The sequence below is a fragment of the Rousettus aegyptiacus genome, unplaced genomic scaffold (genome assembly GCF_014176215.1).
Source record: "Rousettus aegyptiacus isolate mRouAeg1 unplaced genomic scaffold, mRouAeg1.p scaffold_m13_p_17, whole genome shotgun sequence".
Taxonomy (NCBI): domain Eukaryota; kingdom Metazoa; phylum Chordata; class Mammalia; order Chiroptera; family Pteropodidae; genus Rousettus; species Rousettus aegyptiacus.
The window spans coordinates 22,293,017-22,317,539 of record NW_023416292.1 but is presented as its reverse complement, the minus strand read 5'-3'; the positions used below and the strand labels follow the sequence as shown (position 1 = coordinate 22,317,539).

Below are 24,523 nucleotides of genomic sequence, written 5' to 3'. Positions count from 1 at the left end.
GTGCAGCGGGGGATTATATCACCGCCAACGTGTGGGTGGAAGCAATGCAGAGGAGCCTTGGGCCTGCCCCGAAAAAGGCAGCGGTGGCCTCCACTTCCTCCTCCTCCACCACAGTGGCTGGGGAAATGGCGACAAGCAAAGCAGCCCCTTGGGCTACATGATGGACAGAGTGGCTCACCCTGGGCTGCGACACGAGAGAGAGATGAACCCCCACCTCACTAAAGCCGTGAAGTTCATAGCGACCTGATCCGTAACAACCCCAAACTGGAAGTAACCCAAACGCTCATCGGTGGGTGGCTGGACAGACGGACTGTGGACCATGTGGAGGGCAGAATCCTGGTCAACAGCAAAAATGAAGGAACCGGCCCACGGACAAACCCCAAATCACCCGAAGAGAAACGAGCGAAACCAAAGGAGGGCTGCGCGCCATGAGCCACGGCGGTATCGTTCTTCATCACAGCACCGCGGGCCACACCCTGGTGGCACCGTCACCATGCCCCGGCCCCCCGCGCGGTGAGAGCCGTGAGCGGCCGGCCACTGGCCTGGGCCTGAGCACGCGAGAGCACAGCCAGCTTCTGCCACGGCCACGGGGATCCCAGGACATCCCGGGGACAGGGCCACCCATGCAGGCGGTACAATGCCTTCCCCACCGCCCGAGCCCGGGGCCCAGCAACGCCCTGCGGGGTCAGGGTGCACCAGGCGGCCGCCCCCTCCCCCCGCACCTTCCGGCACGGCTTGGACGACACCTCGAACGAGGCCTTGAACGCTCTCCTCTGCTGGGTGGTCAGGATGGTCCTGGGCCGCTTGGGCCGCTTATGGTCCTTGCCGTCCTCAGCGGCTCCTTTCCCCGCCCCGTGGGCAGACTTGCAGAGACTTTCTTCATCATCACTTTTGCCTGAAAGAAGCAGAAACAGGGTGTTGAGTGCCTCGGAGCCGCGGCCTGGAGCCATGCCGTTCCCTAACGAGGTGCTCGGTGTCGCTTGGGGGCGACAACCCGGTGCACCCCTGATTCAAACGCCTCTGGAACGGGCTCAGGAGAGACTTCCAGACCTGCTGGGAACCAGAATTCCCCCCGCGGCAGGGGCCTCTCCCCCAGGAAGCATCCTAGCTCCGCACTTCCTGGCCGCGTGGCCTTGGACAGGCCACTGAGGGCTGTATGACTCAACTTCCTAAGCTGCAGAATCGGAATATTCGAGAGCCCAGGTGGGCAGAGCTGCCGGAGGGGTCATGTCGAACGAGCCGACGGTCAGGCTCTCAGAATGAGGCCGAGCACGAAATAAAGGCCCGATAAGCACTGATTGCCAGGCCTTAGCCGTGCCCCCTCCCGCCCCTACTGTGCCCTTCGGGAGGCGCGCCGCGCTCTCGGCTCGGCGGGCAGCGGGAGGAAGCGCCTCGCTCTTTGCAGGGCTCGGGCCGTGGCAGCTGCCGCTTTGCCGGCACATGGCTCAGGCGGCGCTGGCGGCGTGCATGGGCGCGGCTGCGCGCAGTGAAGTCACGTCGCCCGGGGCAGTGGGCCGGGTGTGACCTGCACCGACCCCCGCTCTAGAGCCCCCCTGACGTGCTCGTCTCTTCTTCCGGGCCCCGGCTCTGGGGGCAGGAGCACTGCTCGCCGTCACCGACGAGTCGGCAGTTACCACGGTCTGGCTGTTCTCTCCCACAGCCACCGACAGGCTTCACAGAAAATGCCCCCAGCCAACCACCAGCGTGGGACTTCAGGAGCCCGGCAGGTCTGAGTGAGAGAGATCGTGAAGGCGCAGCGCCTCCCAGCCCTTAAGTGCAGACAGACACCATGACCCAGCCGCGGGGGGACGGGAGGCCATCGGCACCCATCTGCCACGCTGTAAATATCATGGGCCTGGCGCTGCCCTCCAGCTCCCCTGCGGCGTTTCCAGGCTGCCTGGGGTGTCACCAAGGCCCCCACCTTCTCTGTTATGGGGCGGGGGGGCCTGCCCGGCTCTGATCCCTGCTTCCCCATGCAAACATGCAGAGCCTAAAACACACGCTTATCGATTTGCCCACGAGAAAGGAAAGTTCTAAGAGCCAGGAGAGCCGCCCCTGAGCCAGCAGGAGACCAGGGAGCAGAAGATGAAGCACCTTCGAGAGGCAGAGACACAGGAAGGGGGGGGCGCCCCTCCCGAGTGCCAGCGCCCGGGGGCCCTCCCGAGTGCCAGCGCCCTCGTCACGTAAGCCGACTCCGCAGCGAGGATGAGAGCAGGACGGGCTCCAGCTCCGATGCCGCCCCCCCCCCGCACACCCCCCCGAGGCCGCTTGGACCCGAGAGCAGCACCAGAGACCCCTCGCGGGCAGGTCCAGAGGTGACGTCACCAGCACAGCCGCCCAGAGAACAGCGCACTCGCTTGGCGCGGGGTCTGAACGTGCATCCCGGGCCTTTCTCTCCCCTTTCCTGACAAAGAATCTGGAACGGTTCGGGGCCGCCGCTCCCCCGGCCGGCCCTCCACGCTCTCACGACATCAACAGCCACAGATGAAAGACCCGCCATGGTTTATGGCCCTGACGTGGGCGGCACGACCCTGGGCCACGCGGATCCATTCCGGGTTGTTGGAACCATCCCAGCAGCCCATAAACGGGGCAGAGATCTGAGCGCGGTGGGAGGCGAGGGCCCGGGCGGGGAGAGGCAGGAACGGGCCTCGGACATGTCCCGCTGATGAGCCCCATAAACGTCCTTCAGGCAGGGGAGTGGAGGAAGGATGGGGGGCTCGTGGCGGGGGAGGCGGGTGGGGGGCAGGGAGAGAGGGATCGACGAAGACAGGATCCGGAGGACCGACGTGGGCCCCCGCCCCACACGCGGGGCGGGCATTCCGCCCTCCCCGGCACGGCCTCGGGCCGCTCCCCGGCCAGGCGGCTTAAAACCCAACGCGCAGCAAGCGGATTTCTCTAGAAGGGCCAAGTCCCCCGCGACTGTTTTGCAACTGCCTTACACACAGCTCCTCAGGAGGTCTCGACTCAGACCCACACCAGGCCCCGTGAAAGGCGTCACTGGAAATTGTCCATCTAGTCATTTGCCCAAGAAGCGTGTGCCGTGGGCGCACGTGACAGGCACAGCCGAGGGCCGCCTGGGATCCGGAGCCAGGGGCGAGCCTGCCTGTGCTCTCACGGGGAGCCGGGCCCCAGGACGCTAGCCCTGCTCGGAGGACCCGGGGGAGGGGGTGGCACGAAAGGTGAGCAGAAGTTACCAGCAGGGGGCACTTCCTGTTTCCTGCCAACGGCGCAGAAGCCGTTTCCTCATCCACGAGGCGACCTACCAGGCCCCACGCCCGCCTACGACGTGACAGCACAGCGTTTCAGAATCGCACGGCCTCCATCACCACCACGAGGCCGGAGACGGCCGCTAGCCTTTTCTTACGGAGGAGTGAAGGGAGGTCCCGGGGAGGGGTGATTTCTGCCCGAAGGGCACGCACGGGGACGCCCCGGCTTTGTGCCCCCCCCGCCCCGCCCGCGTGGCTGCCTCGTGAACATGCAAGGACACCGGTGCTCGCGGAAGGCCGGGAGCGGCCTGGCCGCGGGCGGCGGCGCCATTATTAAAGAGTGAGGACAGAAGGCTCGCGGGGGGGGTCTCGCCAGGAGGCGGGTCGTCCACTCGGAGCTCTTGCCGGAAAGGCCACCTCGCAGTCCCAAAGGGACCGGGCCCATTTTAAATCCCCGCCCCCCTGCTCCCCCCTTGTCCCCACGTGCACCCCACCGCCACCGTCCCCACTCAGGGAAGCTGTCCAACCCCAGGGCACGAAGCTTCTCCCGAGCAGAGCAGAGGCCAAGGTGCACCCCTGAGTCAGGCCCAGGTGGCGTCCCAAGAAAGACACCTTTGTTCGGTGACGTCCACTGCGGATGGGGCCCCGGTGCCCGGCAGGGTCAGGGCCAGGGCACGCCGGCTCCGTCATCCAGGCCCCGGGGGAGCCGGCCCCGGTCCGGGAGAGCTGGCGGCCGGCCGCGGCCCGGACGCCTCCCCTCTCTCCGCTGCCGGCCGGTGCTCAGGGGGTCGGCGGGCAACACGGCGGGGTTGGCGCTGAGGGAGGAATCACTGCGGCTTTGCGTCAGTCTGGGGCCTTTGCACAGTTCATAGGCTGTATGCTAACACACACGCACGCACACACGCACACACGCACGCACACACACGCACACACGCACACACGCACATGCATGCACACACACACGCACGCACGCACACGCACGCACGCACACACACGCACGCACACACGCACATGCATGCACACATACATGTATCCATGCACGCACACACGCACATGCATGCACACATACGCATATCCATGCACGCGCACATGCACATGCACACACACGCACACATGTACACACTCGCATGTATGCACACATACGCATATCCATGCACGTGCACACACACGCACACACGCACATGCATGCACACATGTGTGTATCCATGCACGTGCACATGCACAGTGCACACATGCACACATACACGTACATGTTCACGTTCGCATGTGCGCACATATGCACGCACGTACACACGCACATGCATGCGCACATACACGTATACGTGCACACGCGCATACACACGCACACACGCACATGCACACACGTACACACACGTGCACATGAGCGCACATATGCACACACGCACACACGCTCTGCGTCTTTTCCTCTCCGAGTTTCTCCATCACTTCTCTCCTCTCCTTTTTGATGAAAATGCTCACAGGCCACTCGAACCGATAAGCGCCGTGCGAACACCGAGTGTCCCTATGCGTAGGTTCGTCATGTCCCTGTGCATCGATGTGCCGGAAAGTCAAAATGCTGATGACCAGGTGCCAGACCCCTCTGCACCCACATCACCACCCTCGGATCGAGCGTGGAGAGACGCACTGCGTGGAATCCAGAACCCGCGCCGTTTCAACCCGGCCAGCCCCCGAGCGGGCACGCAGTTTCTCGAGCATGCTCGGATGAGAACGCGGACCTGCACCCTGTCTTACTCTCCACGGCGTTAGCTGAAAACAAGATGAAAAGCTCTGAGTGTGGCGGGTTTTTTTTAAATACTGCACCGGATCGATGTAAAAATGCTGTCGCGACGGCCTTCTGCAGGCGGGAAGGCAGCACCTGGGACTTGAACATTCTCCTCCATCGTCCAGTAGCTCGTGGCCCCGGCCAAGCTGCCCCCACGGTAAGTCTCGATTCTCCTGCTGTGAAATTAGGTTAAAAAGCCCCTACGTCATAGGATAATTACGATAAATAAGTGAGACGGTTTTCCATGTACAGTATTTATGACCCTAAGCTTGTGGTAAGAACTTAATGAATCCTTATTGTCATCATCATAATTTTGTGTATCTTCTGTATAACTAGGGAGAAGCCTCTGGAAAACAGAGACCCGCTCCAAGTCATCTTCGCAAGCTCCACAACACAATGCCGTGCGACCAGACGCTCAGGAGATTAATAATCAGCTGTGTCCAGCTAACACAGAACGAAGCCAGGAGGCCCACTCACTGCCGGCTCCACCCGCACGCCAGCGAGCCCTGCCTTCTACTGCCACAGGTTCATTCGCCAGCGCCACCAACTCCTGGCGGCTACGGGAATGACCGAGGAACTGCGAGCTACCTCCTCCCTCGGGGCTCGGCGTGGACGGCACTCGCTCCCCCTAAACTGCAGTCGGGATTTCTCTCCCGCGTTGATAGCGAGCCCGTCAGGACCCGCCCAGTCACATGTCAACGAGGAGGGTCAGGAGAGGCGGTCACAAGAGTGACCCAAGGTTACGATAATCGGGGACAGAGCCAGGAAGGGCAGTGACTGAAGAAAACTGGAAAGGGAGACGTTGTGGGGTGACTCCGAGGTGCCATCGGTGCCGGCCAGCCCCCAAGGCCCTGGGACGCACAGCCTCCCGGAGAGCTGCAGGGAGGAGGCCTTCGGCCCTGCCAGGCCGGCCGCCCCTCGCAGCCGGGTCACAGTCCACGGACACCGGCGGGTCACGGAACTTCTGTCGGGGTGGCAGCTCTGTAATGCACCGTGGCAATTATCCGCCCCGGGATGGAGACTTCGGGGGCAGAATTCGCTGGAAATGGGTGTTAAAAGTATTCAGAGTCTGCGAGCAGTCAGCACCATGGCCAGATCCCAAAGGCCCCAGGCGGAGACCAGAGGCCAGAAGGGACTTCAAAGGGGACCTGTGCCGGGGACTGGACGGAGACACCGGGCAGCTGGTCACTTCTGCTCACAGAGCTTGTCCCCCACTCATGTCCGGCGTCTGTCCTGCAGGGTCACACACAGACCGAACGACTCAAAAGACAGCTTCTGCCACAGGCCGCAACGCCTCGAGGAAGAATTAAAATTGAAACAATCTCCACACTCCGTCCAGGAAATTAATGCCTTTCATTGTGGAACATCTGATTATTTATGAACCACCAAGAAAAGAAAAAGAACACACAACCAATTAAACTTTAATGAGACCTGTTCTCGTCATGGCAATGGTGAGTCACATCCTGACATATATTTTTTTTAATTATTACTATTTACACCTACAGCACCTGGTTTTCCTAGGTGGTCTCCCATCCAAGCACTAACCAGGCCCTCCCCTGCTTAGCTTCTGAGATCAGACGTCAGGCTCGTTCAGGGTGGCGTGGCCATGGACCATGGACCGTGGCTCCACTGGGGCGTGAACCCAGGACCTTCTGCATGAAAGCGGACATGTTGACCGCTACACAGTGGAACCACGTCCTCGTCCTGATTTTGGACATGTTAAAACGCAGGTGGTACAAGCGTGTTAGGATGTGAAACAGAGTTGCCTTGAACGGGTCATTCCAGAAAACCCCGGGCCTAGGGCCTGGGGACGGCCCGCCCGGCCGAGCGCAGAGGCAGGGCTCTGGCCACTTCCGTGACCTCCCTCGTCCTCAGACATCCCCTTGCCCTGTGTGGATGGTGCCGCGGGAGGCTGGAGGGCCCGACACTGAGCCCCGCCCCCCCGTATGTGCGACGGGTCCCTCAGGCCAGGGGAAGGGGAACCTCCGCCTGCTGCCCCACCAGCCGGGCGCCCAGTCGAAGGGAATGAACGGGGTGGGGGCCTCCCCTGGGCTGCCCCCCGGCCCGCGGCGCAGGACAGCTGGGGGTTTGCCCGGGCTGCAGCAGCCGGGGCCTCGGGTGAGGGTGTGCAGTGAGGCTGCAGAGAGGCCCGTGGGTGCCCGGCATTTGGGGGGATGTACAGCTAACGCCCATTCGAGGCTGCGTCCACACGTGCCCGGGGGGATCGGACCCACCCACAGCCGTCCTGGGGTCGGACTTAGACCCGTTTCTGCGGCCGGCAGCCGGTGCAGGTGCTCACGGCTCACGCGTGGCTCACGCGTCACGAGGACACCACCCGCGTCCCCGCATTCCGCGGCCTGCCCCCGCCCCGCGGTGTCCGCTCCGCATTCCTACCCGGTTCCCAGGAGGTGCCACCGCCCCACCCGACGGTGCTGCTCCTGTCCTGCCCCCCCACCCCCCCGCGGCCATGCACCCGTGGAGATGCCGGTGAGGCGCCCACCGCCGGGCGGCACACCCTCAGCGTCGCCGTGATTCTCAAACCCACGCCCGCCAGACGTCCACCTCCACCAAGACCTCCAGACTCAGCGGGGCCCACCGGACCTCTTTTCCACTGGGAACTTCCCATCTCTGCCCGTGACGGCTCCGTTCTTACCATTCAGAGACCTCAGAGTGAGGTCCTTGGCTTTCACTCTCATGCTCCGGATGGCAGGTGCTGCACACCTTGCCCGGTCTGGCTCACCTTGCATCCTCGGTACTTAGCACGGTGCCTGGGACTCGCTAAGTACTGATGGAATGTGCGAAGGGATGAATCCCCCGAAACCTCTCTCTAGGGGGACGCCTTCACCTCTCCCCGGGACACCGCAGCAGCCCCCTGCCCGGCTCCCCTGCCTACGGCGTCCCCCCAACTCCGATCGTCCTGCATGCTTCTCTGCTGAAAGCCAGACTGCAAGTCACCACAGCTGTGTGTACGAACTCCAATCCGCCTTCGCATCAGCATCGGCACCGGCTCCCACCCAAGAGAGATGCATGAGACCCTTCACACCCCGTCGGCCTTGCCCCTGCCGCCGCGGGGGGTTCTGCCCCAGGGCGACCTACCTGCCTGGACCATCACACCCACTGGGAAGCGGTTTCCAAATGCCCCGCCCCAACGGACCCCGGGGGCCTGGCTGAGCCCGGCTCCCGGACCAGCGCTCTGCGCCTCCACCGTAATGGGCCTGCGTGTTCCGTTTCTCCGTAATCATCTCCTCACAGGAGTTTCTTAGCTGCTAAGGCCCCTGGGTGCCGGCAACACAGCGGTTGTCACCCTCTGTCCTGTAATCGGTCACTAGTGTCTCGCAGAGTCCGAGGGATGCGGAGGCCCTGGAAATGTTTGCTGAACGGGCCCTGTCTAATTTAGCAACTGTCAATAGGCGGGTAAGGGACAAACACACAGACGTGCACTTAGCAGGCCAGATTCTCTGCTCGGCACCTCGGGAGGCCACATTGCAAACTAAAGCGATCGCCAGCCGGCCATTCATGAAAGCAGCAAACCATTTGCATTTGAATGATCTCTAGAGGATTTTCTGCTTGTTGATGTTTCTGGAATTTTTCAGATAATGGCTTCAATTCTTTGATTTTTTCGTGGTGTGGAGAGTAGGCCAGAAAGTTAATCTATGGCTCACTCTCCCTTCTGAAACCAAGCAGTCCTGCTGGAGAGGGAAAATCCACAGAAACCGGGGGTTCAGAGGGCCCTGTGCGGGGGTGCGGGGGGTAGGGGTGGGGGGGGGGCTGCAGTGCTGGATCCAGCGGCCACAGAGCCCCTGAGGAATGCGGGGAGGTGTGAGGCCGCCTTCCTGCTGCCTCAATTACCTCTCATCTGGCCATTTATTTACTCCCCTGGGATTTTCACGGTGAGGGGGGAAGGGGAGTGAGCCCATGGGAGACTGCTCGCTGCCCTTAGCAGCTGGGTGTGCACCGTGAGTGGGGAGGGAGCCCACAGGGACTCAGGGGCTCCGGGAACCAGGAGGGGGGCACGTCTGACGGGGCGTCTGCGTCTGAGCGCATGTGCAGAGGTAGAGGCGAAGAGAAAGGTAATCTCAGCGCGCGCGCACACACACGCGCGCGCACACACACACACACACGCACACGCACACCCAGATCCCAGCACCTGCTGCTGAGGGGCCCCTCTCCAAGCCCGGCCCCAAGGCGCGGCCCCCACACAAGCCAGCAGGCGGATTTATGTGGCATTACTTTAATTAACTTCGCGCTGGCGCTGGGGACACGGGGTGGGCCCTAATCCCGCTGCCTGACGTCACCTGGGAGCGGGGACGGCAGGGACAGGACGACCCCGCGGCGACCTGGGCCCTCCGCCCGCGCGGGCTCCGCTCCATCCGTCCGCGGGAATTAAGGGAAGGAGAAATGTTAGTACACTTTTAATTGGAAACCGAGTTCTTCTTTCAGAGCGGCTTGTTTATTCAAGACAGGGCATTAGAACTCAGGGGAGCTTCTAATTGAAGGGGCGGCTTTGGAGATTACGGGAACATATGGCCCCGTCGCCCGGCTCTTTATCTGCGTTTTCTCATAAAACTGCCTTCCGTGTTTGTTTCTGCGCTCGCCCGCTTCTATTTCGAAAGGCCTTTGAAGAGCGGGCACAATGTGCTGGGCGATGCGCGCGCGCCCGGGGCCCGCCGCCCACCCCCGTGCGCGCAAACCCGGCGCCCACCGCCCATCACTTTGCGCGCACGCCCGCCGCCCGCCCCTGTGCGCGCAAACCCGGTGCCCGCCGCCCATTACTGTGCGCGCGCGCGGCGCCCACTGCCCATCACTGTGCGCGCACGCGGCGACCACCGCCCACCCCTGTGCGAGCGCACCCGCCGCCCATCACTGTGCGCGCACGCGGCGACCACCGCCCACCCCTGTGTGAGCGCACCCGCCGCCCGCCGCCCATCACTGTGCGCGCGCGCAGCGCCCGCCGCCCACCCCTGTGCGCGCAAACCCGGCGCCCACCACCCATCCCTGTGCGCGCAAACCCGGTGCCCACCACCCATCCCTGTGCGCGCGCGTGGCGCCCGCCGCCCATCACTGTGCGCGCGCACCTGGCGCCCGCCGCCCGCCGCCCACCCCTGTGCGCGCACCCGCCGCCCGCCGCCCAACACTGCGCGAATGCGGCGCCCGCCGCCCATCACTGTGCGCGCACGCAGCGCCCACCGCCTGCCACCCCGCGCGCCCCGTGCCCACTGTGCGCACCCACATCACGCACCCCGCGCCCACCGCATCCTGCGCCCCACACCCACTGCTCCTCGCCCTTGGCACCCACTACCTTGGGAACCTGGACTCCAGCACCGTGGGTGATTGGCCTGGCCCAGGAGGCTTTGGCGGGACTTGATGGCACAGGTTGGTCCACTGGCTCGGCCCTGAGAGGGGCTGGAGACCCCTCAGGGCCTCCCTGGGGTGTGACTGTGAGCCACAGGCAGGAGGAAGTTGCTGAGGTGAGGTGCTGAGGTGAGGTGCCGGTCCCACCCCGCCTGCCTCTACCAGAGAGAGGGGCCCCCATGTGCTTGGCTGGGGCCCGGCCAGTACAAAAGGGGAATGGGAACTCAGGTATTTGGGGACAAAATGACGTTTTCTCTAATCTCTCATCAATCAATCAATCACTATCTATACACCCTTGCAGACTCTTGGACCAGTCACTGCTGTTGATCCCTGTCGACTCTCATCCACCATCAGACTCTCACCGTACCTGACAGATAAAACACAAAACACACGGCTAAATGTGCATTTCCAGTAAACAATAATATTTACATTGCATGAGTCATTACCTATTGGAAATTCAAATTTAACTGGACTTTTGGTCACTAAATCTCACCACCCTGCTCACTCTGAGAACAAGGCGGCCTTCTGCTCCGATTCCGGAATCTCCTTGCTTCAGCTCCGACACTCTGCAACGGGGAGCAGCTGACGAGGGCCCTCGGGTCCCCCGAGCCTTGCCTGCTCCGGAGCAGTGCTCATCAGGCCCAGCTGCCCACTGGACATCCCCCAGACCCCTCGAACTCCCAAGGCCTGTTCCGCAGGAGTCCGAAGCACTTCCTTAAATACGCACGCAAGTTTAAAGGGTGACCACTCTGAAGGGTAACCCTCATGCGGGCGTATAATCCCATTTATCTATTTTGTTATCGACCGTCCCCCTCCAATAAAAACATGGGCTGGGTGACGGCGCAGTTCTCACCCCAGTGGGCCCGAGCACAGTCAGCACGCAACACGCCTGCTCACGAGTCAAACCTCACACACTCCCGCGTGTCCCCACCACGTCCGAACCCGGTCCTCGGCCGACACAGGCGCTCAGCAAATTTCTGTGCATGGAAAGGATGCGGAGTCAGTGCCCACTGCTTTGTCGCCCTCACGGACTCCTCAGAAGGCGGGCCTCGAACACCCACCTCGAATGCCAGTGTGGCCCACCGACCCCGCCGAGGGCACACACGCGCCACAACCCAATCCCACCCAGCGTCACCCAGAGAAAACAGCGAGCCTCTGGCTCCTGGCGCGTAAACCCGGATGTGGCCCGCTGAGAATCCAACAGCCCTTAAACGACGCACTTTTCCACACATGTTCACGGCACCGGGAATCCAAACACCCGGAGGAAGCCATACGCTGTTTGCCCCCAAATCCTCGGTCCACTGGACGCTGGGGTCTTCTCGGTCACTGCCACCAGGGCACAGGGCAACGTGGCAGGTGATTCTCCCTCTTCCTCGGCGTGCTAACGCGGCTCGGACCCGTCCCGAAGCCTCTTGGTTGGAAAGCTAGGCGCCGGCGGGCGTGGCTGGACGGGCAGCGCCCTCCCCACCCCCCTCCGGCCTTTACCGCTCCACAGTAGAGCAACGAGGGTCTCTGGTCATCGTGCTCAGGGAGTGAAAGGTCAAAGTCACGGTCGGCTCTGCCTGGCCAGACACCTCACTCCTAACATTCACCAGTCACGCTGCCGCTGTACCCAGAGAGGACCCAATGTAAAGACGGACAGACAGAGGCACGGACGTCGTCACTGCTCCTGGACATGCAAGTCGAAGTGCGTTTCTCCCGAGCGGGGTCGGTGACAGGTGAGCGGCGGGGCGGGGCATCACGGGGCGGCCTGTCGGAGGGAGTTCCGACACGGCCGCACGTCCTCGCTGCTGCACTGCGTTCAGTTAACTAATGAGCATGGCTGGCGCCTCTCGTCCGGACAAGAAGGTCGACCTGCTTTTCCCGCTCCCGTCCCATAAATCGCGGGGGCAGAACAGAAGCTCGTTAGGTGACTGTAAGAAAACAAACGAACCAACGAACGAGCAACCCCGAAACCAATCGCGGCGCCTCACGCTTGCTCTCGGAGCGTTCCCGCGTTCACACGGGTGCCGCCCGGAGCCGCCCGCGTCCTCCCGGGAGCTGCCGTGAGAAGCGTGGCGGCATCAGGGAAGGCGTGCCAGCGACCGATTCGCAAGGAGATACACACGGCTCACGTCGCCTTGTTTTTATTGCTTCAATTATCTGTGAAACAGTCTTCATCGGGGGTCTCTGAGTACCGCATCCTACCGCATGGCGAGAGCATGGAGGGCGGCCCGTGACGCGGGAGATCACACTGCGAGGTCTTCCGTAACACGCGTGGGCGGTCCCACCCGCCCGGCGACGCCACGTAGGGCTTCGTGGCGTAGGCCCTGCGGCCTCTCTGAATGGCTGGCCGTAGGACCTTCGACACACTGCCGATCTGTCCGAGCGCCTCCTCCTGACCTGTAGACTGGCAACGACCAGGAGCCCGCCCCGCTCGTCGGCTTGGTGCGGAGGGCAGCGAGCGAATTCGCGGCGGGTGCTGACGGCGCCGCTCTGCGCAGAGCGAGGGTTCCGTAACTGTCCACGCCATTCTCATCGCGCACAAATCGTGTGGCCGACTGTCCATGCGACCGATTCTTTTCTCTTGCAGAGATCGTGCAAGAGAAACGAAGGCACACAGCTCCAAGTTACAGATGGAGGAAACTTGGAAGCCACCGCGCTAATTTTGAATGATGGTTTTTAATCGAAAGTGTTGAGTGTGAGCACAGTCCGTCGAAAAGAGACACGCTGTGTCTGAATTTGCACACTGCCTGCAACTTCCCAGGCGCAGAAGACAAATTCTCCCCGACTCCCGGTTACAGCAAAGACTGAGTATCAAGTGTCCTGAGTCTGTAATTGGTAGAATTAACTTCTTACTCTGGCTTAGCCCTCGCTCCAGTATCCTGTGTCCTTATTTATCCATCCATCGTAGGAAGACAAAACACACACACGAGAACACGGAGGTTCAGGACACACGAGAGGCGCCCGGCCTCAGCAGGGGGGCAGCCCGCCGCCCCGGCTGTCTGGTTCACGGCCATGACGCTAACGGGAGACACGAGTTGGTTTTGGAAACGACCTGAAAGGCTCGGCCGCTTATCTCTGCCTCTCGCCTTCCACCCAGGGACGCCGGAGTCATCAATCAGGGAACGTCCACCAGGACGTCTGTGCGAGTCACGGCCTAAGAATGCACGATCCCCGCGTCGCCTTCTGAGATCAGCAGCAGTGACGACCGCGTGTTCGCTCTGTGTGGGGCGCCGCGCCAGGGTCCGGGGCCAAACGATAACCTCCGCGGCTTTGGTCTCGTTCTCGGCGGCCCACGCAGCCAGGCGCATGTGGAGAGCTGAAATCGATTTACTGGCCTGAAATGTGAAGAATGTGCACTGATTCCAGAACCCGAGGCTACGTTTGTAAGTAATCGTCCTTTGCAGCTGCGGTTTTCAAACTTCGAGGCAACATCTGTCAGTGGGTTATGAAATTCACAGAACGGGCGAAGACTAGAATTAAAGAGTGAGCAGACCAGAAAAAGTCAGCACCTCGGGCGAGCGCTGCGTCGATCTACGTCCCGTCACTTTTACCTTAAACGTGCACATGCGCACGCGTGTGTTATTACGTCGTGATAAAAAAAAAAATGTGTTGGTTACCGAGCTGCAGTTGACAGTCCCTAGAATACGCTGCTGTAGAGGCAGGTCCTCCGACACCGCTGCTTGAAAGGAAAACGTAAAATACGATTCGACTAGATTTCTCAACAGCGATAACATTTATCCGAGCATTTAACACCTGTTCGAGGTGTTCGTGTTTCGTTCTGTTTTAACAGCCTGCCCCTTTGCTTCTCAAAGGAAAGGATAAGGAGAAGGGTCTGCAGGCCGCGTCCCCTCCCCAGCTCCCGCCCCTTCCTGTCACCGAGCGGGCCCCACTGCCCCCCGATGTCAGGGGGCCGGCCCCCGCGGGTTTTTCTCGCACGTGATGCTCGGTGTTCGCTGACTCTTCTGTCCTCCTCTGCCTGCAGCGAAGCCCAGCGTCCGGCGCAGAGCCTGACTGCACAGGGCCCTGCGAGGAACGTCTGTGGAATTAAAGGCTGCTCAGGGGCCGTCTGGAAGGACACGAAGACATCGCGGCCCGACAGGGCGCCTGCCGACGGCCTCTCCAGGGGTGCGGTGCGCCCGCTCGCGGGGACTGTCGGGCTCAGCGTCCCTCCTGCGCTCCGAGGCCAGGCCTGCAGGAGAGGAGTGGGATCCCCTCCACCAACGATTCATTCGGGGGGGACGCGCCACCCACAGACCTAGAGGCACGGAGAGACCCACCCCGGGGAGACCGTGCTCAGGAAGGAGAAGGCGCTGGGGCACTCGCAGGACTGAAATGGGAACCAAAACCACCGTGAGCCTCGGTTTCCCAGTCTGCGGGGGAAGGGCGGCCAAACCCGACACGTCCGCCCCGTCCAGCAGAAGCTCCCATCCGCCTCCGCCAGGCCTCCCCCGCCAGCCCTCGGGGCGCCACGCCAGCTGCGTCGGGGGGCCGGGGACCACCTCCGAGGCACGCAGGCGCGAACCGGCCCATCTCCAGCTCCTGCGCTCCGGCCACCCAAAATGGCAGGCCTGTCCCTCCACCGCCCCGCGACGCCCTGCGGTCAGCTGTCCAGAAGCATCTAACGCGGAGGAGTCGGGACAGAGCGGAGGCGTGTCGGGAACGGCGGGTCTTCGGGTCTTAAGCTCTTGAGCGTGCGCTGCTCAGAAGCGTGCCGGGCGCGGCACGTGCGCTCACCGGGCGGCCGCCGAGCTTCCGGCCCTCGATACACGGCCTCTCCGCTTTCTCACGGCAAACCACGCAGGGAGAATTTTAACCCAGTTTTCACGGATCAGGAAGCACGGTACTGGAGACGGGAAGTAACTTCCCCAAGGTCGCACGGCCCGCGAGTGTGGGGCAGGACCCAAACGCAAGGCCGGCAAACATCAGATCCCAAGCCCTTTGCACTAGGACACGAGAACGAGACCCTCCCACCACATCCCCTGCTGACTCCTCCTTTCCTATCGTGCATGTTAAAATTCATGACTACGATCTGACAAGAAAATCCCACAGTTCGGCCAGGCATTTTCCAGCACGGGTAAGGTCACCGCTCGCTGCCTCGCTATTCTAATTTATGGGAGAACAGGAAGAGTTCCACGATGGGCTGAAAGAAATACTTCCGTAATGAATAATAATAATAATAAAATCAGTGCCAAGATTTTAAAGGAAATAAAGACCAGGGTCTACGCCCCAGCAGCAATGAACCTGGCTCCGAGGAGGAGAGAGAGCGTGTCACAGGTGTGTGACAAGAGGGCCATCTGGATCTTGCAAGCGGCAACACCCGCAGGAGAGCGGGGGTGGAAGAAGGACCCGCCGCTCCGGCGCGTGTGAGGGGACGTCGCACCCGCTCCAGAGGGAAGACGGCCACGCTGCAGGCTGGTGGCTCTGGGCTACGGCCCCCAGCAGCTGCGGTGAACAGGACAAAGTTAAGTTATGCACACAGGAGCCAACGCCAAGTGCCGAGTGCCGGGAGCCTGGCCTTCGCGAGCCGGCGGAGCCGGGCACGTGGCCCCTGCTCCTGTGTGTGTCAGAAGGTTGGCACCGTGAAACCCGCCCTGGAGGTCACGGGCACTGGAACGGCACTCCGACATGAATGACAAGCCACAGGCGGCCGGCTGTCCCCGCGTGGGACGCGGTTCTGTTTATACTGAACCACAGTCCGCCCCGTCAGCCCGTGCACGGGTTTGCCCTCCGGGTGGGACTCTCGTGGCTCCTCCAGCCTTACGTGTATAAAGCTACATATGCTGAGTTTCTTTAGCTATTTGTTATTTAATGAGCTCGGCATTCCCCTCGAGACTCTCCCTAGTTTGCCAGCGACCCCCGAAAAGGCATCGTTCACAATTAGGCCAATATCCCAAATGTGCTCTGATCAGGGCAACAAAATAACAACAATGGAACGCTAATCGCGTGTTAGGGACGCTCCTGTTCCAGGCGGGCAACGGTCACATCCTGCCGACTATGCCGTTCCCTCACCTTGGCGACCTCTCCTGGGACCTTGAGCCACCACCACCCCAGGGTCCCCGGCCAGGTCCGTGTCATTTGCAGATGGAATGAACCTGCCTCCTGCGTCTGCGTCCGAGTCATCGATCAAAGCGCCACAGGCAACAGCCCGTTCGGCCATTCGCTCCACAAACGCGTGTCCCACGCCCGCGACAGGTGGGGCGCTCGGGACGGAAACGGGAGCAGGGACCGCGTGAGCCCTGGGACAGACCCTCACACCGCTCGCTCCCTGCGGGCGCCCCTGCCAGGGGGACGTCCTCCCCGGAAGGCTCAGCTGAACTCAGGGCTTCGTCCCCGGTCACGGCCTCTCCTGCCACCATGCTGCGCTTTGCTAAGCAACCGAAGGGGCGTGTCTTCCTCGGGTCACGCTGGCATTCCGTCCCCGCCACACCCGAGCCCTGGGGGAGTCTGAGGTCCTGCAGCTTTCTGCGGGAGGACCGCGAGAGGCCTGCGGGGCCTGGGTGGGCCGCGGGGGGCCCTGGAGCTCGGTCCGGATGAGGGAATGGGGCCCAAGCAGCCAGAGATGGGTCCCCTTTGTCCCTCCCTCCGACAGGGTCACATGTCTACACCCCGGCAGGGCCCGTGGCGCACGCAGGTGCATCCACGCCCCGGACACTGGCTCGGAGCTTAGGTAAGCTGCCTTCGCAGACGGGCAGTGGGCGGAGGTTTGACGTGTGCTCGTGGGGTTGGGGCCATCTCCTTGTGCCTTAGCCGCCACCAGGAGAAGATGCTGCCCCTCGAGGCTGGACCCCGGAATGACCCACATGGAGCAGACGTGCACTTGGGCCCCAGAATCACCCACACAGAGCAGACATGGACTCGGCCACCGCCCTGAGCCGAGCTCAGCTGAGAGCAGCAGAGCCCAGGCGACCGGAAGACCTTCCCCCCCCCAAGCGGAGTCACTGCCGGCGCCGGGGACTGTGATCATGTGCACAGCGTCTCTGGTGGTCCGCCAGAGAACGTGGCCACGCGTCACGCAGCGCGTCACGGCAGCGCCTGACGAGCGAGAGGCAGTTCCCAGCGCACACGGGGACCCCGTGAGGAGCAGAGCCGCCCTCCGTGGGGCCGGCCTCCGGGGAGAAGGCGTTGCAGACTGCCACCCCCTCCGCCACCCCTGCCCCGCCCGCCCCGCACCCCGCCCACCGCGCGCCCCGCCCACCGCGCGCTCACCTGAGTCCGAGGCCGCCGGGCTCACCAGGCTGAGCAGCTCGCGCTCCTTCTCGTAGTCCCCTCGGCACAGCAGCTGCCCGTCCTTCAGCACGAACTCGTCCCCCTTCTGCAGCTGCCGCTCGCACACGCAGCAGCAGAAGCAGCCCAGGTGGTACACGGCCTTCTGCGCGCGCATCACAAACTCGTTGGGCGCGACGGCCTCGAAGCAGCCCCCGCACTTGACAGCGAACAGCCTGGCGGCGGGGACAGAGGGGAGGAGGGTCCGTGAGAGACGGCTGGCCGGCCAGGGCCCGGGCACCCCCCGCCCCCACAAACAGCAACACGACGCCAAGAACCGGGGCGAGGAGGCTTGGGACAGAGCCGTCTTCAAATCCAGGTGATCTCTTCCCCGAGCGGGGTGAGACCACGCGTGCGAGGGGGAGCTGGCGCACAGTAGGTCGACCACGCGTGCGAGAGGGAGCTGGCGCACAGTGGGTCGACCACGTGTGCGAGGGGGAGCTAGCGCACAGTGGGTGGACCGCCCGTGCGAGGGGGAGCTGGCGCACAGTGGGTGGACCGCGCGTGCGAGGGGGAGCTGGCGCACAGTGGGTCGACCGCGCGTGCTAGGGGGAGCTGGCGCACAGTAGGTCCCGGCCACCGGGACTGTCATCTGCCCAGGTCGGGAACAGCCTGGGCGGTGTGTGAAGGACTCGCATCTACTGCAGATCTGTCTCTTCCTTTTTCGAGTTGCCTCCCGAGCACGTCATTGCGCTCGGCAGCGCATTCGGCGCAAGCGCAGAGGTGACGCACCCTAAAAACACGTCTGCCCCCCCTCGCCGCGGCATCCGGGTCTCCGTTCCCAAGGCGGAGAGATGCCTTCTATCTTACGGCAGCAGCACCAGGGGGGAGAAGCCTCTCTGTGTTTGTCGCCGTGTACCAGAGGGGCGGACGAGCACGGAAAGGTCGGAGGGCGTGCGGGAGGGGGCGCAGCGCAGCGAGGGGGACAGACCCCCCCACGCTCCCGCGGGGGGCAGGCACAGGAAGAGCGGGGTCCTGCGGGCGGCCGCACGCTCGTGGCTTCTCTCCCCTCGCCCCGCGTGTACCCAGAAGCCCCCTGTGCGCTACGCTGCACCCGGGCCTGACCGCGGAGGGGGGTGCGGGGCCCGCCCCGCAGCACGCGTGCGCACACACGAGCCTGTGCCGAGTGTCTGCTGCGTGTCCGGCACGGGAGCGGGCACGAAACTCCACAGAGCAAAGGCCCGAGCCTGTGGAGCGCACGTGCCGGGCAGGGGGACGGCAAACTCACGACCTCGCACACACGCTCGCAGCATCTGCCCCCGGAGACGCGCCCGCGGGAAACCGAGAGCGTGGCGCAGGCCGCGCCTGATGCTGCGACGTCGAACGCGCGAGGCCACGGCCCGCACCACGTGACGCGGCGGTCACAGCCCGGGCCTCACGCGTGCGCGGTCCTTCCCTCCGGGAAGCTGCCCGGAGGACGGGAGAGGGAGAGGGGGCAGGGTCAGGGCGCCACGCCGGGGTTCCCGAGGCGGTGGGGTGCCCAGGCGGGCGTGAGGGGAAGGGAGGCCTACGCCGCTCGGGGTTGGCGGAAGAGCCTGGGGAGCCCTGGGGAGACCTGCGGAGGCCTGGGGACAGCCTGGGGACGGCCTGGGGAGGCCAGCCTGCAGGGCATCCCGTGCAGCACCGGGCCAAAGGGCAAGGCCGGCTCCCTCAGCCCAGGTGGGGGCAGCCACACCAGTATGCCTTGGCCACTGGGGGCGCCTGGAACCAGCCCCACAAGCCTTCCCTCTGCGTCAGCTCAGGGAGCAGGGGAGGCTGGCGGACAGACCGCGGGGCCGGCCTGGCTCCCTCACCCCTCACGAGGCAGGCTCCAGGCCCAGGACCCCAGGTCCCAGCAGCCCCTACCCGCCCCCCCTTCTCTGGCTGCCCCGCGCAGTGTCTGAGCCTCAGGGCGTCCAGTGCCTTGACTGGCCACGTCACCCACCCCCTGTGCCGCGGGCCCAGCATCGGGCAGAAAATCCGCCGGGTTCCCCAGCCCAGTCACTGTTCCCAGCCTGAGCCAACTGACGGATGCTGGCGACTCCCCCTCTCTCCTCCCTTCTTAACGTCGTCCCCAACTCCCAAAATGTCCCCACGCTGGAAGGCGAGGCTCCCGGTGGGCTCAGGAGCGGCCGGAGGAAGTGAGGGGAGGTGCCCGAGCTCCGCCCTGAAGCGGCCATGGCCTGTGCGGACTGAGGAGGGGACAGGGGCAGCCCTGCTGGTCTCCGCCCTCCCCATCAGCTGCCCCCCTGAAAAAGGACCAGGCCACCCTGCTGCCGTGGCTCTGCCCCCCACCCTTACCCCAAAGCGATCCGGAGAGAGGACGCCCGGGCCACCTGTGTGCCAGATGTGCGCGCAGCTGGACAGGCCCCGCTGCGGACCCAGCTGCCACGCACACCGCCCGCACGTTGTTTTCTCTGAGGCCCAGACGGGCAGAGAAAGGATTTGCTCAGAAGTCCAGGTTGTAATTAAAACGCAGCCTGTCTCTTCCCGAGGCCCGCGGTGGCCCCCCCGGCCCCGGCCCCGGCCCCCTCTGAATGCTAATGAGACCCCGCTGCGGCTCGGGGGCCTGGCATGCTGGCTGCGCCCTGGAAGGCCAGGCGAGGCTTCCGGAAACGTCCGGCTGCCCAGGCTCACACAGCAACTCTCAACGCATCCCCCGAGACAACCCCCCCAAAGCTCCTGGGCTGGGTCCTCGTCCCCCCTGTGCAGCTTATCCCCTCCCCCGCACAGCGGGGTCACGCATGGGAACAGCGCCCAGCAGGACCAGGAGAAACGAGGCCGTGCTATCCTCAGGGCCTCGGTCCCCAGCAGACGGCCACAGCAGCACAGGTCCAGGTGTGCAGGGCTGACCGCGGGGCACCAAGCGGGGCTCCCCCTGGCTTGGCAGGTCACTGTTTGCAAGGTTTACGCAGAAATACAGGCCAATGGGGCTGGACCCCGGGACACAGTAGGACAAGGGGTTGTGGAAATAGAAGGAGGAGGAGGTAAATGGTGACAGACCCGAGTCCCCGGCCCACCATGCATCTATCAGCTGTGTGCTCTCGGGAGTCACCGAAGACCCACCTCGCAGAGTCCCAGTGAGGACCGACTGAACTAACGCATTAAAACCGCCCGGGGAGGGGGTGGGGCACGCGGCTCAGGACCAAGGTCGTGGTCAGTGCGAGAAGGTCCGCGGTTCTGGCCGTGGACCTGGGGGCATGCGGGAACCAGAGCCCTGCCTGCTGCAACGGCCTCGGCCCGGGGCCCGCGTGGAACCTGCCCACAGGGTTTGTCCGGCACGGTGGGGGGACGAGCCTTCTCACTCTGTGCGTCAAAGCAAAAATCAAGGGGTCACCGGAAGCTTACCTGTCTGCTCACTATCAACACCCCTGACTTTTTCACCCATCGATCCCCACGGCCGCCTCCCACCTCTCCCACCACTGACCCCTTGTCTTCCGGACACCGGACGCCAGACACCGAGTCACCCCCATCTACCCGCCAGGCCGATGACCCGGCCGTCCACGCGCAGGGGAACCGCAGAGCGCGGCGGCCTCCGCGAAGCCAGTGCCGCCCCAGGGCGAGCGCTTCGGGACCCGGGAGGACTGAGCAGAAACACCGCGGGAGACCCCATCATGCCACGACAGAAGGGTCCGGAGCGAGGGTGCGTTTGCAAAGACCGAGGTCCGAATGGTCCCCCCAAGCCCTGCCGGCCACAGAGGCAGCTTCTCAGGGCCTCCACGCCCCAGACCGTGACGCGAGAGGCCGGGAGACGGAGCACACGGAGACCCCGACTCCAACTGCAGGCCACTGTCGTGTACCGTTCCCGCCCCCACCAAAACACGAAACCAGAGCCGCCCTCAGCCCCGGCGGCAGGCAACCGGGGCCGGCCGCCTCTCCACCGGCCCTGCGCAAACCTCGCGTCCAGCCGGTGCGCGAGGCCTCGGGGTCCGGGAGCGCGAGAGGGCCTTCGCCTCGGTGGCTCTCACCAGGCCAGTCTGCGAGCAAGCTCGGGTCCACCCTCGCCGCCAGGGGGCAGCATGGCAGCGTTCATCCGTGCCACGTTGACTTGGTAACGAGGCCATCCAGGCGCGGAGACAGGCGTTGGCCCCGAGCCAGGGCTGTCTGTCGGGGCAGTGTGCTCCCGGGAGTCCGGGAGACCATTTTCTCCCCCACCCAGCTGAAGGGGGGCATTCAAAGTATCGGGAACCAAAAGCATGGCTTGCGGCCTTACAAGGAGTGACACGAGCCACCTTGTCAGCTGGCGCGAGGTCTCTGTCCTTGAGGCTGAGCCAACGCCGCCACAATGGGCGACCGAGCCCGCGGTCCCGGGGCGGTGGGAAAGTCTGCCGTGACAATAGAAGTGGCAGGGTCTTCTGGGGGAGATGGCCTCGAGACTCTGCAGTGGGGGAAAGCGGGGAACAATAGTGGCTGGAGGCGCCAATCAGAGCCTGCGCCCCGGGGCCCCCGGGGAGCGGCGGGGAGGACGGCACAATGGGGCGAGGTCGGCGGCGTGCGGTGCCGGGGGCCGCGCGGCTCGCCGCCCAGCGCGAACGTCGCCGGCCCCGGGCGGCCTCTGCCCGGAGAGGGAGGACGAGGGACCCCTCAGGTTCTCGCTCATCTCTGCCCCGGGGCCGGCACGGCAGGGCGGGAAGAGCGGGACTTTCGGGCCGGAGAGAACCTGGATTCGTGCCTGGCGCCGCCCTCGCAAGCGTGAGCGGGCCGCTGACCCTCCTGCAGCCGCCGCTTCTGCGCCTGCGAGGTCACAGCCGCCCCACGCGACGGCAGGGAGATGAGATGCCGTGGCGGAAGTCTCTGGCGCGGCCTCGCTGCTCCCCACGAGCAGCAGCGACTCACCCCCCTCGTGAAGATCGACGGAACGTACCTGCCCGTGAAATACGTGCATGAGATCGTTTATTTCAAGACGCCGACCGAGCCCCAAGCAGAGCTTCCCGTGCAGCTCGAGGCTGCGTCTCCCATTTTTATAATGAATTTGCTCGAACCTCGACAAGCGTTCAAAGGTAATTGAAGAAGGGACCAAGAGGCAAGTAAACAAGGACAAATGCCCGAGAGACACTGAGGATGCATCTCGTGTGGGTGACCGTGGCCGCGGTGCACCCCGACCCGAGGGCACGGCTGGCGCGAGCCGGTCACGCCGCCCAACGCCCGCTCCGTTCGCCAGCCGCGGCGGGTGCGCGGGCGGCAGCAGCGCCCTGGACTCGGCCAGCCGGGGCCGACGACGGAGCCGACACCGCCCAGCGGCCGCCGGGCACAGACGCGTCCCCACCGCCCAGCGGCCGCCGGGCACAGACGCGTCCCCACCGCCCAGCGGCCGCCGGGCACAGACGCGTCCCCACCGCCCAGCGGCCGCCGGGCACAGACGCGTCCCCACCGCCCAGCGGCCGCCGGGCACAGACGCGTCCCCACCGCCCAGCGGCCGCCGGGCACAGACGCGTCCCCACCGCCCAGCGGCCGCCGGGCACAGACGCGTCCCCACACCATCTCCGTCCTCAGATGACCGCTCCTCGCTGAGCCCGTGGAACCCGCGCTGAGGTGTCCACCTTCTTGTCTTGCTTCCCCAACTGTCGGGCCCCCCAAGAGATGAGTCAGCCTTGCCCCTCAATTTATAACTACGAGGAAACCAGGGCCCGGGGTGGAGCGGTGACCTCCCCAGACCACAGAGAAAGTCAGTCTCACGGACCAGGCCGGCCGGAGCTTGGGGTTCCGTCATACCCGAGAAATGAGGAGGTAAAGTGCGGCCCACGCGGGGCCGGAGGCGGTCGCGGGCCCCACGCCGCGCCCCCACGCCACGCCCGCCCCGGCCTCCCCGCCAAAGCCTGGAAAGCCACGCGTGCGTCAGGCCGCGGAGCGAAGAGGGCCGAAGGCGCCGTGCCCGCGAGCCCCACCCCGGTGGCACGGCCCACGTCACGGACGCCCCATGCTGTCGCCCACACGCACAGACGCGGCAAGAAACACGGAACGGGCCTGTGGAAAACATACGTTTCCTTCTTAAGGACTTCAAGGCTTGGGCTCCTTTGAAAGCTCCGGTCGTCCTTTCCTTTCACTCCCGTTAGTCTCCTGGGACGGACTTAGGCAGACCCAGCGATCGGCAGGGGGGGGCTGAGGTATTTTTAGCTGATGCTCTGGCCACAGATTCCTATTGTTCCATAGTTTTTGGCTTGGCCGTGTGGCGCGTGGCCAACACGATGTGCACGCTCACAGAGAGTGCGTGCTTCCCGGTGAGAGTGTGCGCGTGTGTGTGTGTGTGAGAGTGAGCGTGAGCGTGCATGGGTCCCTCTGTGTGTGTGAGTGTGCATGCGTGTGTGTGTGCAGATGTGAGTGTGTGTCCCTGTGTGCATGAGTGTGCGGGTGCATGTGTGTGCGTGTGCATGCGGATGTGTGTGTGTCCGTGTGTGTGCGTGTGCGTGCATGAGTGTGCGTGAGTGTGTGTCCCTGTGTGTGCATGCGTGTGCGTGAGAGACGGCGGGAAGGACGGGGCGTTACTGACGATTTTCGATGGGAAAGCGTCTCGGCGCCCAGCAGGGGGCGACGCCGAGCCCTCCATGACCCCGTCTGCTTTCACCCCCATCGCTTTTCACTATGACCGCCGTGTCATACGTCTCGTCCCCCCCACACACACACAGACACACACACAAGGCCCTGCCGCCACCCGGGAGGTCCTCGGGGAGCCCGTGGGTGGCAGCAGCGCGGCGCTGGGACCCAGGGGTGCTCGCAGACCGACCACGCTGTGCCCAAGTCAGCTGGGCTCCAGCAGCCAGCACGCCGTGCATTCCGGGCACCATGATGTCCTTAGGCACAGCACCTGTCCTCGGGGACCCGTCTCGCAAGAAAAGACAAACGTGGACCCTGTGAGTGACGGTCTCGACAGCCACCGGGAGCTGCCGTGGGGCACTCTCCCCCTCCCGGACGGGGTGGGGGCGCCTCTCTGGGTGACCCGATTCCCCAGAATGCCTTG

At 64.1% G+C, this 24,523-nt stretch overlaps 1 protein-coding gene across 1 annotated transcript in view; it reads right to left on the bottom strand.

Moving 5' to 3' along the window:
* The window catches only part of LMX1A (LIM homeobox transcription factor 1 alpha), an 80,153-nt gene that overhangs the window by 5,526 nt on the left and 50,104 nt on the right, over positions 1–24,523 (bottom strand). Inside the window, exons 3-4 of the mRNA XM_036235263.1 lie at positions 17,533–17,765; positions 723–895 (exon numbers count right to left, since the gene is read on the bottom strand). Of these exons, the coding sequence (XP_036091156.1) occupies positions 723–895; positions 17,533–17,765 (406 nt within the window). The remainder of the gene's footprint in view (positions 1–722; positions 896–17,532; positions 17,766–24,523) is intronic.